The sequence below is a fragment of the Eschrichtius robustus genome, chromosome 9 (assembly GCF_028021215.1).
Source record: "Eschrichtius robustus isolate mEscRob2 chromosome 9, mEscRob2.pri, whole genome shotgun sequence".
NCBI lineage: Eukaryota > Metazoa > Chordata > Mammalia > Artiodactyla > Eschrichtiidae > Eschrichtius > Eschrichtius robustus.
The window spans coordinates 58,520,798-58,540,958 of NC_090832.1; the positions used below are offsets into that span (position 1 = coordinate 58,520,798).

General features: G+C 33.5%; 1 protein-coding gene across 2 annotated transcripts in view; it reads left to right on the forward strand.

Annotated features, from left to right (window-relative positions):
* ASCC3 (activating signal cointegrator 1 complex subunit 3) overlaps positions 1–20,161 on the forward strand; it is a 338,689-nt gene that overhangs the window by 33,114 nt on the left and 285,414 nt on the right. The window contains exon 4 of one of the 2 annotated variants that reach the window (XM_068551389.1): positions 9,488–10,047. The exons of the other annotated variant lie outside the window; for it this stretch is intronic. Coding sequence (XP_068407490.1) covers positions 9,488–10,047 — 560 coding nt within the window. The remainder of the gene's footprint in view (positions 1–9,487; positions 10,048–20,161) is intronic. 2 annotated transcript variants of the gene reach the window in all.

Sequence of the window (20,161 nt, forward strand, 5' to 3'; positions counted from 1 at the left end):
GTATAAAGATATATTTGGGGCCATTGTAGAAATTTGAATATGTGTTGGGTATCATTAGGTAATATTATGTAAGATCTTAGGTGAGATAGGTGGTGTGGCTATGTAAGATATCCTAAATCTCAGTGTCTTGAAGACTGCAACATACTGTCAAATGGATCAGTTAAAGAAATACACGTGAGAGAGAGGGTGCAAGTGCATGTGCGTGCACAAAATGTTAATTATTAAATTATTAAATGGGAAAAATAGTGTGATTCATGTAAAGGAATAAAGGTTTAAAAGTCATATGATTATTTAGTAGATGAAGAAAAAGCATTTTATGAATATCTAAAATCCAATTGCAATTTAAAAAAATACTTAGCTAACTAGGAATGGAAAGGAACTTCCTTAATTTGCTAACGGGTATCTGTAAAAAACCCTAGATCAAACGTTATATTTAATGTTACAGTGTTGAAAAATATTCTCTTTTGAGATAGCGAATTAGAGAAGAATGCCTATCATCATTTCTGTTTCTCACTGTACTAAAGGTCCTTGCTAATGTAATAAAGCAAGAAAAAGAAAGAAAGAGTATAAAGATTGAAAAAAACTGCCATTAGTCATATAACTGTGTTGTTAGGAAATGAATTTAGCAAGGTCAGTATAAAAATCAATTTTATTTCTACTTACGAGCAGCAAATTTTCAAAAATGCCATTTTCAAAAGTATTAAAAATCATCAGATACCTAGAAGTAAATTTAACAAAAGATGAGCGGGGTTTCCTCTTGGAAAACTAAAATATTATAGAGAGAAATTAAAGATGCCCTAAATAAATGGAGGGATATACAAAGGATTGAAACACTCACTACTATAAAGATATCATTTTTACCCAAATTGATCTACAGATTCAATGTGATCCCAGTCAAAATCTCAGCAGGTTTGTGTTTGTGGGTGTGTGTTTGAATGTAGAAATTGACAAGATAATCTGAAAGTTACATGGAAATTCAAAGGTGAAGGACAGCCAAGTCAACCTTGAGAAACAAAGAGGGAGAGCTTACTCTCTGGATATTGACTTATTATAAAGATCAGTAATTTAGACAGTGAAGTATTGATCCAAGGATAGACGAATAAACCAGATGGAAGAGAGTCCAAAAACTGGCCCACAGATATTAAGGATACTTGGTTTATCATGAAGGACTTAAAGTAGTGAGACATGGCTGAATGTCTCACTACTTGAAGTCCTTTTGGGGGAATAAACTTCAGTTATTTAACCTTTCTATATCTGTGTTTCTCTGTAAAATGAGGAGAATGCTTGTAAGGTTCATGTGACAACTTTAGATGATATACTTCTTAGAAAAAAAGTACATTAACAGGCAGCAGACACAAATATGTAAGAGGGAAAAAATGATGAGAGTATGGGATAGTTATGTTTAAGTTGAATCATTTTTGTACTTTTTTATATATAATGCTGTCCTAGGAAAGTTGCTGGTACAAGTATTTTACATATTTGTAAAATAAATTGTCATAACAATCAGTTAGCTAATCTCTATTCAAATATAAAATGTTTATAGCCACTTGCCTGCCTTGCTGGTTTTTTTTTTTTTAACACAACTATTTTTTTTTTAATCAGTCATCAATTTTATACACATCAGTGTATACATGTCAATCCCAATCGCCCAATTCAGCACACCACCATCCCCACCCCACTGCGGTTTTCCCCCTTTGGTGTCCGTACATTTGTTCTCTACATCTGTGTCTCAACTTCTGCCCTGCAAACCGGTTCATCTGTACCATTTTTCTAGGTTCCACATACATGCGTTAATATACGATATTTGTTTTTCTCTTTCTGACTTACTTCACTCTGTATGACAGTCTCTAGATCCATCCACGTCTCAACAAATGACTCAATTTTGTTCCTTTTTATGGCTGAGTAATATTCCATTGTATATATGTACCATAACTTCTTTATCCATTCGTCTGTCAATGGGCATTTAGGTTGCTTCCATGACCTGGCTATTGTAAATAGTGCTGCAATGAACATTGGGGTGCATGTGTCTTTTTGAATTACGGTTTTCTCTGGGTATATGCCCAGTAGTGGGATTGCTGGATCATATGGTAATTCTATTTTTAGTTTTTTTAAGGAACCTCCATATTGTTCTCCATAGTGGCTGTATCAATTTACATTCCCACCAACAGTGCAAGAGGTTTCCCTTTTCTCCACACCCTCTCCAGCATTTGTTGTTTGTAGATTTTCCGATGATGCCCATTCTAACTGGTGTGAGGTGATACCTCATTGTAGTTTTGATTTGCATTTCTCTAATAATTAGTGATGTTGAGCAGCTTTTCATGTGCTTCTTGGCCATCTGTATGTCTTCTTTGGAGAAATGTCTATTTAGGTCTTCTGCCCATTTTTGGATTGGGTTGTTTGTTTCTTTAATATTGAGCTGAATGAGCTGTTTATATATTTTGGAGATTAATCCTTTGTCCGTTGGTTCGTTTGCAAATATTTTCTCCCATTCTGAGGGTTGTCTTTTGGTCTTGTTTATGGTTTCCTTTGCTGTGCAAAAGCTTTGAAGTTTCATTAGGTCCCATTTGTTTTTTTTTGTTTTTATTTCCATTACTCTAGGAGGTGGATCAAAAAAGATCTTGCTGTGATTTATGTCGAAGAGTGTTCTTCCTATGTTTTCCTCTAAGAGTTTATAGTGTCTAGTCTTACATTTAGGTCTCTAATCCATTTTGAGTTTATTTTTGTGTATGGTGTTAGGGAGTATTCTAATTTGATTCTTTTACATGTAGCTTTCCAGCTTTCCCAGCACCACTTATTGAAGAGACTGTCTTTTCTCCATTGTATATCTTTGCCTCCTTTGTCATAGATTAGTTGACCATAGGTGCGTGGGTTAATCTCTGGGCTTTCTATCTTGTTCCATTGATCTATGTTTCTGTTTTTGTGCCAGTACCATATTGTCTTGATTACTGTAGCTTTGTAATATAGTCTGAAGTCAGGGAGTCTGATTCCTCCAGCTCCATTTTTTTGCCTCAAGACTGCTTTGGCTATTCGGGGTCTTTTGTGTCTCCATACAAATTTTAAGATGATTTGTTCTAGTTCCGCAAAAAATGCCATTGGTAATTTGATAGGGATTGCATTGAATTTGTAGATTGCTTTGGGTAGTAGAGTCATTTTCACAATATTGATTCTTCCAATCCAAGAACATGGTATATCTCTCCATCTGCTGGTATCATCTTTAATTTCTTTCATCAGTGTCTTATAGTTTTCTGCATACAGGTCTTTTGTCTCCCTAGGTAGGTTTATTCCTAGGTATTTTATTCTTTTTGTTGCAATGGTAAATGGGAGTGTTTCCATAATTTCTCTTTCATATTTTTCATCATTAGTGTATAGGAATGCAAGAGATTTCTGTGCATTAATTTTGTATCCTGAAACTTTACCAAATCATTGATTAGCTCTAGTAGTTTTCTGGTGGCATTTTTAGGATTCTCTATGTATAGTATCATGTCATCTGCAAACAGTGACAGTTTTACTTCTTCTTTTCCAATTTGTATTCCTTTTATTTCTTTTTCTTCTCTGATTGCCGTGGCTAGGTCTTCCAAAACTATGTTGAATATGGTGAGAGTGGACATCCTTGTCTCATTCCTGATCTCAGAGGAAATGCTTTCAGTTTTTCACCATTGAGAATGATGTTTGCTGTGGGTTTGTCATATATGGCCTTTATTATGTTGAGGTAGGTTCCCTCTATGCCCACTTTCTGGAGAGTTTTTATCATAAATGGGTGCTGAATTTTGTCAAAAGCTTTTTCTGCATCTATTGAGATGATCATATGGTTTTTATTCTTCAATTTGTTAATATGGTGTATCACGTTGATTGATTTGCGTATATTGAAGAATCCTTGCATCCCTGGGATGAATCCCACTTGATCATGGTGTATGATCCTTTTAATGTGTTGTTGGATTCTGTTTGCTAGTATTTTGTTGAGGATTTTTGCATCTATATTCATCAGTGATATTGGTCTGTAATTTTCTTTTTTTGTAGTATCTTTGTCTGGTTTTGGTATCAGGGTGATGGTGGCCTCATAGAATGAGTTTGGGAGTGTTCCTTCCTCTGCAATTTTTTGGAAGAGTTTGAGAAGGATGGGTGTTAGCTATTCTCTAAATGTTTGATAGAATTCACCTGTGAAGCCATCTGGTCCTGGACTTTTGTTTGTTGGAAGATTTTTAATCACAGTTTCAATTTCATTACTCGTGATTGGTCTGTTCATATTTTCTGTTTCTTCCTGGTTCAGTCTTGGAAGGCCATACCTTTCTAAGAATTTGTCCATTTCTTCCAGGTTGTCCATTTTGTTGGCATAGAGTTGCTTGTAGTAGTCTCTTAGGATGCTTTGTATTTCTGTGGTGTCTGTTGTAACTTCTCCTTTTTCATTTCTCATTTTATTGATTTGAGTCCTCTCCCTCTTTTTCTTGATGAGTCTGGCTAATGGCTTATCAATTTTGTTTATCTTCTCAAAGAACCAGCTTTTAGTTTTATTGATCTTTGCTGTTGTTTTCTTTGTTTCTATTTCATTTATTTCCACTCTGATCTTTATGATTTCTTTCCTTCTGCTAACTTTGGGTTTTGTTTGTTCTTCTTTCTCTAGTTCCTTTAGGTGTAAGGTTAGATTGTTTACTTGAGATTTTTCTTGTTTCTTTAGGTAGGCTTGTATAGCTATAAACTTCCCTCTTAGAACTGCTTTTGCTGCATCCCATAGGTTTTGGATCGTCGTGTTTTCATTGTCATTTGTCTCTAGGTATTTTTTGATTTCCTCTTTGATTTCTTCAGTGATCTCTTGGTTATTTAGTAACGTATTGTTTAGCCTCCATTGTTTGTGCTTTTCACGTTTTTTTCCCTGTATTTCATTTCTAATCTCATAGTGTTGTTGTCAGAAAAGATGCTTGATATGATTTCAATTTTCTTAAATTTACTGAGGCTTGATTTGTGACCCAAGATATGATCTATCCTGGAGAATGTTCTGTGCACACTTGAGAAGAAAGTGTAAACTGCTGTTTTGGGATGGAATGTCCTGTAAATATCAATTAAATCTATCTGGTCTATTGTGTCATTTAAAGCTTCTGTTTCCTTATTTATTTTCATTTTGGATGACCTGTCCATTGGTGTAAGTGAGGTGTTAAAGTCCCCCACTATTATTGTGTTACTGTCAATTTCCTCTTTTATAGCTTTTCTTCCTTGCTGGTATTTTTAACAAATGGAATGAGCTTAAGTTAATAATGTGATGCAGGGTTATAATATATTGGTATTTACAGTTACAGATCAAATGTCAGGGGTAAAACGGACATTTAAAGTTTGGCCATAACATGAAAAAATAAATTTGTAAAATACGTTCTCCTACACATTGAAGAATTACTTAGTCAAGGAACTCATTTGTTGACAACTTCTTAATTGAATATTTAGCAATTAAGGATGTAAACAGTTGATGGATATTTTTATTCATTTTTCAATTAAAATTTCCTACTCATCCTTTTTAAAGAATTCCTCAACTATAAAGGTAGGCAACTAAAAAGTTATAATTTACAACCTTTTAATTCTTAATATTTTGCAATCAAAAGAAAAATATATAAGTAAATTGTGTGTTGAGGATGATTTGATTGTCATCACTCAACTCTAATTTTACAAATTTGTTTTATGTTACAGTAATCAGTTACTAATTATATCTTTACACTTTTACATTTCACATACATCTCATTTGCTCTCAATATAACTGTAAAGCAGGCAGGGCAATAATAACTTATTATTAATAAAAAGTATTCTAGTGACCTTTTAAGCACATCTCTTTAAATGTATTGCAGTTGCAGTGCTAAGTGCATAGAGCCAGTTTTCTGGGCTACAGCACCAGTGTTTTATGTATAGAAAATTAGATGTTCAAGTGGTAGGTAACTAGACTAGCTTCCATAAAGGTTTGGAGATCTTAAGTTTCATTCAAACTTTAGTCAATTGATTATTTAGTGTATATTTTATTCTTTACTGAGACTTTATTTTGAGGACAAAACTAATTTCCTAAAATCCCTATTCCTCTCAGAAAGATTAGCACAGTCAGTGGTGTAATTGACCAAAGAGTTTCAGCCTAATAATCATTTAAAAGATTACTTGTTACTAAATTGTACTTAAAATGTAAAGGGAAATGGGCGGGGGGAAAGAGATTATTTGTGAACAAGATCATGGTTAATCTAACAAGTTCCATTTTTGGATATAGTGTGTTAGAAAGCAAGAACATGGCTACTTATTCTAAATTTCTACTCTGGAAGTGTACCACGCACATTTTCCCAGCGCCCCCCCTCCCCCCTTTCAATGTTGTCAGTAATTTGTGTGCTGGTTCAGCCGGCTTGTGGAGAAGGGGAGCAACAGAGAAGCGTTTAGGTTCCTGTAGATTTCCCTTTTGATTCCATTTTGTTGAGAGGAGGGTGGGGCCTGCCAGACCTTTGACAAGTCAGACATGTGATTGCATTCATTCCCTTCAGATCTTTTCTCTGTTTTACAGACACCCCTCACATATTTCAGTTAGCAAAAGACCGCTTGATGGGGAGCTGTGCTAGCAAATTGGGGGGGGTCGCCTTTGTCGCTGCCCTCCTTGGGCCCACAGTTCTCTGCTCCATCCTGAGCTGCCTTCTTATCGGGGGTCCTCTGACAGCCGCTCCCCTATGGTGATACGTCATCGTGTGCGGACGGCGCGCCGCAACCATGTCTCGGCTCCGGGCTGGAAGACGCGTGTGCGATCGCCATTATGCGGCGCCATCGAAGTCACTTTGCCGTTAGTTTCAAAATGTGATCGTCTCTTTCTTTGTTGGAGAGCCAGCCGTGGCAACAAATGCTGTTTGCTAATGCTTCTCAAAAACTGGAACTCCCAGACTCTCAGGTAGCACGCTACAGAGCTTCAGTTTTGAGAAACCCTTTTGTGGTGTGGACACGTGTCCGTTCTTAGCAGCCCAACTCAGAGATGGGGTGGAGTAGGTTGTGCAGAAGAATTAGTAGTTAGGCAAGGATATTAACATGTATGAACCACCCTTACCGAACTAGGCTTAAGAGTTTAAAGTATTTGTTATTTTTGAAATTTTGTAGATTACAAAAGGGCTCAAATTAAAAATTTGAATCCTTGAGAAAATTGGTTTTGATCTTTGTAGATGTTTTATGAATCTGCAGTTATTTTTTTTCTTTAAAAGTGAACTCATAACTCACTTTTTTTTTTCTCACTTAATGTATTGTGGAGGTTATTTTACGGCAAGATATATGGATCCACTTTATTATGTTTAATGAATGTAATGTATGGCTGTAACATAATTTAACCAGTGACTTAATGATAGGTATTTAAGTTAATTCCACTTTTGGTAATAAATTTACTATTCTCAAATTTATTTATTTCCTACGGTGGTGATTATTTGTTTGTTTATTAAATGAGAATTAGAGATAAATCTACTTTCTAGAAGTGTAGTGTAGTAGAAAGAACTTTTTTTAGGAGTTAGAAGATTTCTTTGAATCTTGTTTAATAACTAAATAGCTGTTTGATCTCTCCCAAATTTAATTCTGAGTCTCTATTTTAGCGTCTAAAAGATGGAGATAATTTTTTTAGGAAGAATTGAGATAATTTAATGTAAAAGTTTTTAGTAAGTTGTTTAAGGAAAATCCCAAGATGCAAAATGATACTCTCTTTACCAAAGAGTAACATTTACAATGTTAGATAAAGAACGAATTTGTAAATGTGAATTCCAGTTTCCGTCAGACTTCGGTAGTCCCAAACCTGTTGAATTATCTGTAGAGTTATCACAATCCCTAAGTTATCCAAAACCTAAGTTTTCCAAACCTCATATATAGACTGAATAAGTAAAATATACACAAATCCTATTCAATTAATTAGTTCAAAAGCATTATTTAATTTCTAGAAGATTTTTGTCATGTATTCTCCTGAATACTAAAAGAATAATTATATGTCAGATGGTGTTTTATAAATTCTTTATAATCGTAAAAGTAGACTTCATACTTAAAGAATTAAATAATGGACATACATTGTAAAATTGCTTATCTTCACTTACATAAACTTAGTCTTCTACACACATTTGTAAACATCAAATAAAATAAAACAATAAAAAGTAACAATAAAAAGTTACTCAGGCAATGTGGTATAATGTAGTAACACTAGTTTGGTGTCATTGAGGCCTGGATTCACTTCAATTCAACAGTTTAAATCTCTGCTGAGACACCTATTTTTGACTAGGTAACAGTGAGGGAATACAGCAATGTACACAGTATTATCCTCACTTTGAAAGAGGCAATTGAGCTGGATTCTGAAACATGGGTAGTATTTGAATAATCAGAGGCCTTGGGGAAGATTAAAATAAAGGCATAGGAAATAGGCATAGAATAGAACAGGACCTGGGTTTTGGATGTTAAGAAATTCTTGTTGGCTGGAGCAGGAAATGTATAATAGCCAGTAAAGCTGGAAAAAAAGAATGGGGTCAGTTCCTGGCATGACTTGAAAACAAAGTATAGGAGTTTGGGTTGAATTTCTGAGCTGTATCATAAGCTGCTCAAGATTTGTGATTAATGTGATTGGAGCCATGGTTTCAGGAAGATGATGGTATTAATTATATTATTACTAACTTCACCAATATTACTTTAGGTAAGTCCCATTGACTTTTGGGGCCTTTTCAAGATTGAAGTTCCTTTTTTCTGCTCTTAGAATTTCTTCGAATTCTATGACACAGTTACAGGTTCTTCTTTTATTTGAGAGAATCAGATATGAGATATTAATGCCTTAAAGAAATTAGGGGATGCTCCTTTTTACTTCCTCTTACTTTAGTAAGAATTTACTTCTGGCCTCTTCTCAAGAGCAGAATTTAAAAGAAAATGTGTAATATGGCTGACTTTATTTTAAAAGATTCTTTTTATGTTCATCCTTGACCTTTCTACCCTTGTAGAAAAGGTATTAAATGTTTTTAAAACTTTATTTTTTATTGACGTGTAGTTGATTTGCGTATTAAATATTTTTGAATGAAAACTATGTAAATTTATTTCTTGCCATCTCAGATGTATAGTACGTGGAAAGAAAGTTATGGATTTGTGAGGCTTCCTTCCAGCTCCAAAAGTCTATAATTCAGACTTTTTTTGCACCTTACTTATTTAACTAGCTCATCAAATCAGTTTTTAAAATTTGGTTTTAAATAAGATTTAGCTAATGCTTCAAATTGTTTTTAGAAAGAGGTAAGGGGTTGTTGTAGGTAATTACTTTGATATAACACTGATAATGGGTTATTTACCTAATACAGTTCTTTGGGAATTTGGGAATGGACTTAAAGGGATTTTCCTGTTCCTGAATTGGTTATCTTTATCTATCTATAGCAGAATGTCAGTCTGTTTTCACTGTTGGATTTACTCAGAGGAAGATTTGTAGTAGTTCTTTGAAAATGGAAACTTCAACCATGATCCATTTGAGCTAATGCTATTTCCTTTGTCTGAATAGTTGGAACGGATAATGGGAAAGAAGCAGTTGAAAGTGCGGCTGCATTTCTCTTCAAGACATTTCACTTGAAGGACTCTGTTGGTCACAAGGAGACAAAGGCTATCAAACAGATGTTTGGTCCCTTTCCCTCATCATCTGCCACTGCAGCTTGTAATGCTACTAATCGAATTACTTCTCGTTTTTGTAAAGACAGTCTTACTGCTCTCGTCCAGATGACAACAGATGAATATGGTGATAGAGTTTTATTTGGTAAAAATTTAGCATTTTCATTTGACATGCATGATTTGGACCACTTTGACGAGCTGCCAATAAATGGTGAATCCCAGAAAACTATAAGTTTGGATTACAAGAAGTTTCTGACTGACCATTTTCAGGAGCATTCCACCCTGGACCTCAAGCCTGCGGAAAAAGCAAACGATTCCTTTTTGTGGTGTGAAGTTGAGAAGTACTTAAATGCAACTTTAAATGAAATGGCCGAAGCAACAAGAATAGAAGATCTTTGCTGTACTTTATATGATATGCTTGCTTCTGTTAAAAGTGGTGATGAACTTCAGGATGAGGTATAGTTGAAGTTATTGCAGTTTTATCTTAATGTGAATTATCTTAATGAAATAGCCTTTTAAAATATGGGTGGCTGGCAAAGAAAGTATTTCTTTAATATTGTGCTACAGTGGTCAAATGTGTAGCCAAATGGTTTTACATAGTAGGCATGTGTATCTTTCCACTACGTAGTTGTAGGAGGACTGTGGGTGTAATGAATAGCAGAAGAGTCTAGGGCAATAGTTAGGGTGTCCACAAGTCCCGGTTACTGGGACAGTTCTGGTTAAACCTGTTGTTACATTGTAATAATTAGTAGTGTCTCTTCTTCAAAAAGTATATAGGTTTGAATGATAAATTATATGGTTAATCTAGTAATAACTGTTTACATTTGTATAGCATTATATATTTCTATGAGTTCTTTGATGAAAATATAATAAACTTCAAAACATTAGAAATTTTATCTATATACTGAATGACTTACTGATTTAGAAAAATATTTTTGACTAGTTTCTATGATTGAAAGAGTAAGCTTTGAAAAACAGACTGATCTAGAAGTAATTGGACTGTTTTATACTACTTGTTCAATAAAGAATTGTGTCTTTATAAGTTTTTTATATCACACAAAGGAAACATTATTTTAATTCCTTTCTATGCCACCATTTGGTTATGTTATTCAAAATGATGAATTACTCTTACCGTTACATGAAAAGTTCAGTTTTGCTCTCAATTAATGGCATTATATTCATTATCTGATATAAATTTAAAATAATGTCAGCCCAGTTTTAATACTGGATGAATAACATATTTGATGAAGGATTAAGAGAGGTGGCATATTGTTGTAGAAAGGGCAGAGACTGAAATCAGAAGTCTTTCCCACATTTTGGTAGTGAGAGTTCAGGTAATTGAATCCCCTAGAGACTTTTTTTGCTGGGTTCTCTCAGGATAAAAAGAATGTGTAGATTATAGAATTGGTATAAGCCTTAAATGAGATACCATGTGTGAGATGATAAGTGGCATTTAATAAGTACTCATTACATGGTAGCTGTGATTATTTTTGTTATTGTTGTTATTACTGAAATTAAGAATTTTAAAGTCACATGGAGTATCAGGAATGTAGAAAAAAATCTAGCCTCCCCCCCACCCCCCGCCAGAGGAGAATTAATTTAGGGAATTAGCTATTTCCATATATCAAAGTTTTATTAGAGTGTATACCTGATAGATCAGTAAATAAATTTTTATCTATGCCTTGTTATATATAGATGTTTCAAGTAATTAATAAAATGATGCTTGAAGGCTGGGTCTTAATTCAGAGAATTATTATTTTTACTGCTATTTTTTTTTTCTGTTTTGCTTTTTTAAGTCTCACTATTCTAAGGAAAATCTTTTGAATTCAGTTTTTGAAGTGAGTTCTGATTTTAAAAGTCTTTGGTAAAATAGAAAAGGTGTTAATAGAAAAATACTTGGGAATATTGGAGATGGAATATACATATCTCTTGGTATTATTTCAATATTAAATGCTATTAGCAGTTATTAATATTGATGTAAATATTGATAGAGTTGTGTAACAAGTTCTTTGGAAAAGTGAATTTTGAGTTATTGATATTATCATAGTTCATGGTTGTACAGCTGTAATTCTTTATAACATTTCTAATTTTACATTTGCTATTAGCATTATTTCTTGACTCTATGCAGATGGTGTTATTGACCCATGTGAGTTCAGTCCTGAACCTAGCCCTGTTCCAGATATGTGCCTGATCTTAAAAATTAGGACTTACTTGGTTAGAATGTCTTCTGAGGGAAAACTATTTTTTTAGTACTTATTTGCATTATAGATGATTCCAGCATCCTTTGAAATTTTGATGTAGAGTAATTAGCATGGTTTAATACAGTAGTTCCCAAACTTTGTTCTCAAAACTCCTTTATGCTCTTAAAAATTACAGAGGATCTCATAGAGTTTTCCTTATGTTGTTTATCAATATGTTCTATTGATATTTACTGTATTAAAAATTAAAACAAAAATTTTAATATATTATTAAATATTGTATTTATTAAAATAATACTAAATATATAAAATAATACTAAATCTATTGCATTAATATAAGTAGCTAAATCTATTACATTAATACTAATAACACTAAATCTGTTACATTAATATAAGTACCATTTTTATGAAAAGTAACTTTTCTAAAATAAAAAATATAGTATGAAGAATGGCATTGTATGACATTTTTTCAAATCAATTCAATGTCTAGCTTAATATAAGAAAGCTAGATTCCCATATGTGCTTCTGCATGCAGTCTGTTCTGCATTCTTCATAATTCTCTACATTATGTAGCCTCTGGAAATCTCCACTCACTTTATACTCGTGGGAGGATGAGGATGAGCGAGGAGAATACTATTTTAATGTTACTATGAAAATAGTTTTGGCTTCATGGACCTCCTGAAAGGATCCTGGAGATTCTAGACCAGACTTTGAGAATCACTGATTTAATGTATATACTACAGTTTGATAAGGAGGCTGTCGTGATGTTTTTGGTACCCAGAGTAGGAAATCTAATATTATCATGCTGAATGATTAACATTAATGTTTCATGAAAAGGTTTTATATCTATTAGGTATTGTACATTCTTTCTGGTAGTCTTAGCCCTGCTAGAATGTAAGGACACCAACATTAACCAGGTTGACATTAAAATAATGTCTCTTCAACTGTGAAGACAAAATATGTGCTGCTTTTTCTGTCGTCTTTCCACCAAATAATAAGAGCCCTTCCCCTGCCCAGAGTCTGAATAGAGAGCTACCATTGGGTAAAATTATACTTAGAGAATATTTAGAATCGTAGAATTCCCCCACCCAATGTATTATTTGTGTGTCTAGCATTCTATCCAAGTTGGTGCCCATATAATAAGGGCTACTTACTCTAATGAAGAATTTCTTTTTTTCAAAAGGCATCTTATCCCTTGCTTGAGTAGTCCTCATGTAACTTACTTGTTTTGCTGACTGATAACTGCTCCTATTACGTCTGCCATTTAATCTTGTATCTGTACAGGGGCAGTAAAGTTGTAGATGTCTACTCTTTTATATGACTGTGTTTTAGACATGTGATGGCAGTTAAATTTTTCCCTCCCTTAGCTTTTTTTTTTTAAGTGTAAAACTCCTTCAGTTTTCCTCTACATTAACATTAATCCATTATATCAACACAATCTGTGTACAGTTGTTCAGTGCTCCATAGATCTAACAGTATTGACCTGTAGAATGCTTTCATCATCTTGTCTTCAAATATATCAAACTTTCAGTTGCTTATCCAATCTAAGAACAAGTAACCTAATAATCTCATAAGAAAAAGAATTAAGACTATTTTGCCATGATTTTACTTGTGAATTCTGTTCTTCTGTTACATTTCCATGTGTTGATATTTGGGTTAAATAATTTTCACAACCCATCATTTTTATCATTTCTTTTTTAAATTGGGGAATTTTGCCTTCATCTGGCACTTCTGTTTTCCTTTGTTATTTCTCAGAGATAGCAATGACTCTGACCTCAACTCTGTAAGCAGTTCTTGAACCTTGGCATATGATTCATCAAGGTCTGAACACCTGAACTTATTTATTTGAAGAAGTTAGGTGATTCCTTACTACTTTCTCCATAAGGTAGAACTCAATATTTCTCCATGGGTAGCATTCAATATTTATGGTATTTGTTCTGCTCTTTCCTGTCTTAAGCTAATATTCTCTGTAGGAGAAGATGCATGCAAAGTGAGAATGGACTTGCTTCTCCCATCTTCCCCAGGGAAGAACATATGTCCTGATTTTATTTCCTTGCTTCAAGCTTGGTAAAAGAACTCTCTTTGTTATTTCTCTCGTTTTTATGTGCCTAGATATTTTTAGAGGTTTAACCTTACAGATACTACTATAATAGGTTTTAAAAACATATATGTAATTATGTTAGTTTTTATTGTGATTTTGCTACCATATTGTCTCTCATGTCCCTCTAATATTTTTCAGTTTATAGTTACTGCATAGCCATAGTGTTTTATTAAAATCCAATTTTTTTCTCTTGTTTTTTTCAGGATTGTGGTGGAAATTCTAGTCTTTTATGCCATTTCATTTTTTAATGCCAACTGTTCTTTGCACAACTTTTTTTTCTAATTTAAAACAAAGTATCAGTGTAGAACATTTAGAACATAAAATGTAGGAACGAAATCATCTGTAAGATTCTCACTACTATCTAGTGATGGCCACTGCAAATATTTTAGAGTATATATTTTTAAAAATATGAATACTTAAGAAAATGGGTCTTATAGTATATGTAATGCTTTTTTGTTACTTAACACTTCTATGCATGTTTTTATGACAATAAAACATGCAATATATTATCTATTATATTTTTTTTTAGTTGAAGTATAGTTGATTTACAATGTGATTAGTTTCAGATATATAACATGGTGATTTGGTTAATGTATAATAACTTTTAATGGCTGCATAGTATACATTTATCATCATATCCTAGTTTATTAAATTAATACTCTGCTATTGAAGATTTAAGTTAAATCTAGCTTTTCCCTATTATAAATAACTGCAATAAAAACTCTTATGCTAAATATTTGCTAATACATATTTTTCCCTTGAATATATTACTAGTACTGAAAATTTTGCATCCAAAAGTACTGACAAAATTCTTTCCTGAAAGAATCTACCAGTGTACATTTCTGCCTATAGCGTATAAGAGTATCCTTGTACTTACATCCTTGCCAACCCTGTTTATTAAGGAGGTAATTATATCTCACTGTTTTAATTACATTTCTTATTACTACTGAGGTTAAAGATTTTTTTCCCCATATATTTATAGGCCGCTTACTGCTTTCTAGTGAGAATTGCCAATTTTTCATTTGATGAAGTTCAATTACTCTTTATAATTTATAAGAGAATTTATAATGAGATTAAAAGATTTTTTTTGTGATGTTTTGAGTGTACAACTAGGCAAATCTATTCATCTTTTCATTTAGGAATCTTTTTTTGGTATTATGCTTAGAAAGGTGATTCCAAAGACATGATTGAACCTCCCATCTTTTTTGAACTTTTTTCTTTTTAGTCTCACTGGTTTTAGTCAGAATGTTATTTGGATCAGATGTATCTTTGTATTTAATTTGTAGGTACATATCTGAATATGTCCATATTGCATACTCTAAAGTGATCTAGCCATTTTCTCCCAAGGTTCTTATTACTTCCACATTGTCTGCCATTTTAGGTTATTCATTCCTACTTTTACTTTTTAAGGGATGAAATTTTCATGAGGAAAATTCATGTTCTACTTTTAGCTGAATGTAAAATTTAGGAAAGGTCAAGATGGTTGAAGTGTTACCTGCTGTAACAGGTCTCTTAAGTTTTATGGTCTATATTGGGAAAGCACTGGCTGTATTTTTTTATTTATCTTGTTTGAATGTCGCTTTTATCTCCTTCTTTGTGGCTCAAATTGTTAGAATGATGAGCTGAATATGACATGATAAAATAGATAAATATAAGTTCATATACTTGTAACCAGGAACACTGTTAATTATAGACAGAAGATCTAGTTCAGCAGCTTTCTCTAGTTGCAGTGAGCGGGGGCTACTCTTCGTTGCAATGTGAGGGCTTCTCATTGCGGTGGCTTCTCTAGTTGCAGAGCAGGGCTCTAGGCGTGCGGGCTTCTGTATTTGTGGCATGCGGGCTCAGTAGTTGCAGCTCGCGGGCTCTAGAGAGCAGGCTCAGTAGTTGTGGCGCATGGGCTTAGTTGCTCTGGGGCATGTGGGATCTTCGCGGACCAGGGCTCGAACCCGTGTCCCCTGCCTTGGCAGGCAGATTGTTAACCACTGCGCCACCTGGGAAGTCCCGAAAAGGTATTATTAATATGTTAACTTAAACTCACAATGAGGACTTAAAAATACTTGCTTGTTTCCAATTTGTGGCAGTAACAGATTCCAAACTGTTTTGCTTATAGTTGGAATGGTTGTTCAAGGAGTAAGACCTTTTACCAAATTTCGTACATTTAGTCTTATTCTTCTCTGTTTGGCACTGTTCATTCACTCGTTTATTCATTCATTCTCAGCTGTGTGTCAAGTACTCTTAGGTTTTGGGAGACAAAAAGGAAAGGTAACAAAGTTCAATCAACCCACTCCCATTATCTTGCTTTCTTAAGTCTCCTCTTGGAATTTTCATACGTATATTTAAAAGGAGAATGGGCATGAAAATTATGTTTTATATAATGAATGTTATGACTAATTTGGAAGAGCATATGGATTTTATAAGTTGAGAAATATCTGTAATGTTTCGATATGGGAAAGAAATAAGATAAATACAGTTTATTAGAATAAAGAATAAATTTCTGTGTTTTAATAGTGTTTGAGATGAGTAAAAAACATTCTGGATAATGTTTATCCAGTTGATAAACATATATAAGTATGCCTATGAGATTTAGAAATTGCTGTAAGCATTTTTAAAATATTTAAAATTTAATACATTATTTGTTCAGCTTTATATGTACATGTGCACATACGCACATACATACATATGATGGCTGTAAATTTGTTTTCACTAAGGCAATTAAAAATCAGCATATTTTGTTTTTAAGAATCAAGGAAGCTATCAATTTGCCGTGTGCATGAAAATGTAAAGTAAGCTTTTAAATATACAATGGTACCTAGCTTTAACCTTACTTACTATACATCTAATTAATTATAGTATGTGAGGAATAAATAGTATTTACATTCCAAGTAGTTTTAACTAAGTGGTAAGTGACCTTGGTTTTAGCTTTGTTAAGTTGTTGTGTTAGATTAATTACCTGTAAATAATGAACATTAGTTTTTCTGAAAATATAATTTATCTGATTCTCTGCAGTGCAACAACAATTTGCATAGCACATTTTTCTTGAGAGATAAATAAATGCTAAATAAATGCTGTCCTAATTTTCACGGTCATTTTCTTTTGTTGTTTAAGACTTTATTTTGGAATGTATGAATACTTAATAATTTTTTATGCCACAAACCAAACTAAGAATAATTTACAATGTTATAAATAACATACTCTGCTTTATGTAATTATTCTGACACTGAGTTCCATATGGACTGTTAATTCAAAACTTTTTTCAGAATTACTCAGTTAACATTTTCTTTTATCATACTTCATTATTCTTTGTTTTCAATATGCACACCATTTCATGTGCTAATCTAAAATTGCTTGTTATCTCAAAGGAAGACATTCCCTAAATTGAGTATAGTTTTTCTTTGGATACCATGTTTACTACAGTGTATAATGTATGCTGTTTATACAGTAGAGGTGTAGATACAACTCTAAGTTTTAAAATGCCTCCCTTTGTAATTAAGAAAGGAAATACATGGATTTGCCTTAGTTTAATTTATGAGATGCAGAATGCCTCCTCTTTTTCTTGGGGCTTTATTGGATAGTCACTGGTGCATCACATGGTTTTCCAATCCTTCTACTATTCTTAGAATCCCAGCCTGAGTAGAGAATTTGTAAATTACCCTGTTTTAATACTAATACCTAAGGTTATTCTGACTTCATAAAATAAACTTCTGGAGCTTTCTTTATCTGTTTTTTGAAAGGTTTCTATAAGAAAGCGATTATTTCTTTCATGAAAGTTTGAAGCAAGTATGCTTCTAAAACTATGTTGCCTGGTGTCTTTTTGTAGGGCAGACATTAATTAGCAATTCAGATTTTCCAGTCGTTGTTGGTTTATTCAAATTTTCTATTTCTTCTTAAATCAAATTTGATAATTATATTTTTCTATGAAATTAGCTATTTCACTAGCCAAGTATTCAAGCTTTTTGCTCTAAAGTTATTCATAATGTTTTCTTATTTAAAAAAATTTTTTTTTTACACTAGCTTTTGGTTATGTTGCCCCTGTATTTCTGTCTGTTCTCTACTTTCTAATTTTTGATAGAGGAATGTTTATTTTCAGAGAACCAGCTTTTAATTTTGTTGTTCTTCTCTTTATTTTTTTTTCCCCACATATGTTTTAGCTTTTATTCATATCACAGGTATTAGTTTTAAATAATAAGACATCTGGCAGTTTCCCAATCTTTAGATACAAAGGAGTTGGGACAAGCCTGATGTCCTTGTAGTTACATCCAGTTATAGCAGATGTATTTGTTTTCACGGTGGAAATGGGTTTCTTCTTTAAAAATTTTAATGTTTATAACTACTTGTTTTCTTACGCAATCAGTAATAATGATGATAACATTTGAAATACTCTAAAAATATAAAGTGACATCAAGGACGTTTATAGTATCTGAAAAATAAAGTAGATTCCAATGAGAATGTTAAAAGAGATGTATATTTTATGACCTGATAACTAATGCTGATAGAAAATGACCTCATATTGATCATTAATTACCTCTTTTCATTACTTACTTATTTTCTTCACAAAGATTTGTTAGGCATCTTTTTTATGTTTTACTAGGTAGTTTTTGTTTAAACCACAAGTGTATGATCATTTAACTTTACAAATATTTATCAGCAGTAGGAGAATAATCACCTTGATTGATAATGATTTAAAATTCTTTTTTCCTTTAATCATTTATCATCTTTTTTTTAATTAATAAACTTTTTAAATAGCAGCCTTAAGTTTACAGAAAAATTGAGCAAAAAGGATAGAATGTTCCAATATACCCTCTTTTGTTTTGTTTCATAAATTCTTTTTTTTTTTTTTTTTAAATATTGGCTATATTCCCTGTGTTGTACAATATATCCTTATAGCTTGCTTATTTATTTATTTCTTTATTTCTTTTTATTTTTGGCTGTGTTGGGTCTTCATTGCTGTGTGCAGGCTTTCTCTAGTTGTGGTGAGTGGAGGTCACTCTTCGTTGCGGTGCGCGGGCTTCTCATTGTCGTGGCTTCTCTTGTTGCAGAGCACAGGCTCTAGGCGCGCAAGCTTCAGTAGTTGTGGCATGTGGGCTCAGTAGTTGTGGCTTGCGGGCTCTAGAGCTCAGGCTCAGTAGTTGTGGCGCACGGGCTTAGTTGCTCCGCGGCATGTGGGATCTTCCCGGGCCAGGGCTCGAACCCGTGTCCCTTGCACTGGCAGGCAGATTCTTAACCACCGCGCCACCAAGGAAGCCCCCATAAATTCTTTTAATGAAGACAACTGCTTTGTTACCTCTTGGAGCTTTGTAATAGTATTTGAAACAGTATTTATTTGAAAGTCTTTATCACAAATAAATAAATAGTATTTATTTGAAAGTCTTTATCACATTGTTCCATATTACCTTCTTCTGGAGTGAACTTAAGTTCCATTGTTGATTTTGTTGACTGTCATTTTTAGTTTAAGATTTCTTCATATGATTTAGAATTTTAATTATGCTGATGGTGATGTTGATTTGTAGCTTCTTCCCTCCACATTCCCCCTCCTCCCCATCTTAGATTGCTATAGAGTTGTGGCCCCAAGTCTCATTTTGGTAGTAGTTCTTTCCAGCCCCTTCTCATAAACAGGGGAACCCCATGCCCAGGCTCTGGCCTCAGCTAAGCCTTGTTCTGCTTTGCACATTGTTTACAAGGAGCACATTTTTTTTTTTTTTTTTTTTGTTACATTTTGGCCATGCCGCAGCATGTGGGATCTTAGTTCCCCTACCAAGGATTGAACCCGCGCCCCCTGTGGTGGAATCGTGAAGTCTTAACCATTGGACTGCCAGGGAAGTCCCCAAAGAGCACTTTTCATCTAGGTTATCTCACAGGAGCCAGACTCCTGGCCTTGCTGTCTAGAACTGGAGCTCAGCTTGTTACTTTAGCCCTACTCGGTGTTTTACTTTTTTTGGCTCAATTTCTGGTCCAGGGAGATATTTTTCTTCTTTTTAAGTTTGAAGTGTCTTTTAGGTTTTTCTCTTTTTCAGTTTTACCAGAAGAGGTGCATTCAAGTGTGAATTTTGTGCCATACCTTCTTTTTCATCTTAATCGCTAATACTTCTTATCAGAAGTCAGCCTCCTTCACATGTTAAGCATAAAAGGGAAGGGAGTTTTATGAAGATAGTTTTAAGAAGAAATTTAAAAGTAAAATATATTTTAGTTTAATTTTTTTTTAAGAGAAATGACTGTGATTATCCTTATAGGATCATCATATTTTTATTGTGACAAGCTGCTTAAGGGTTTTGTT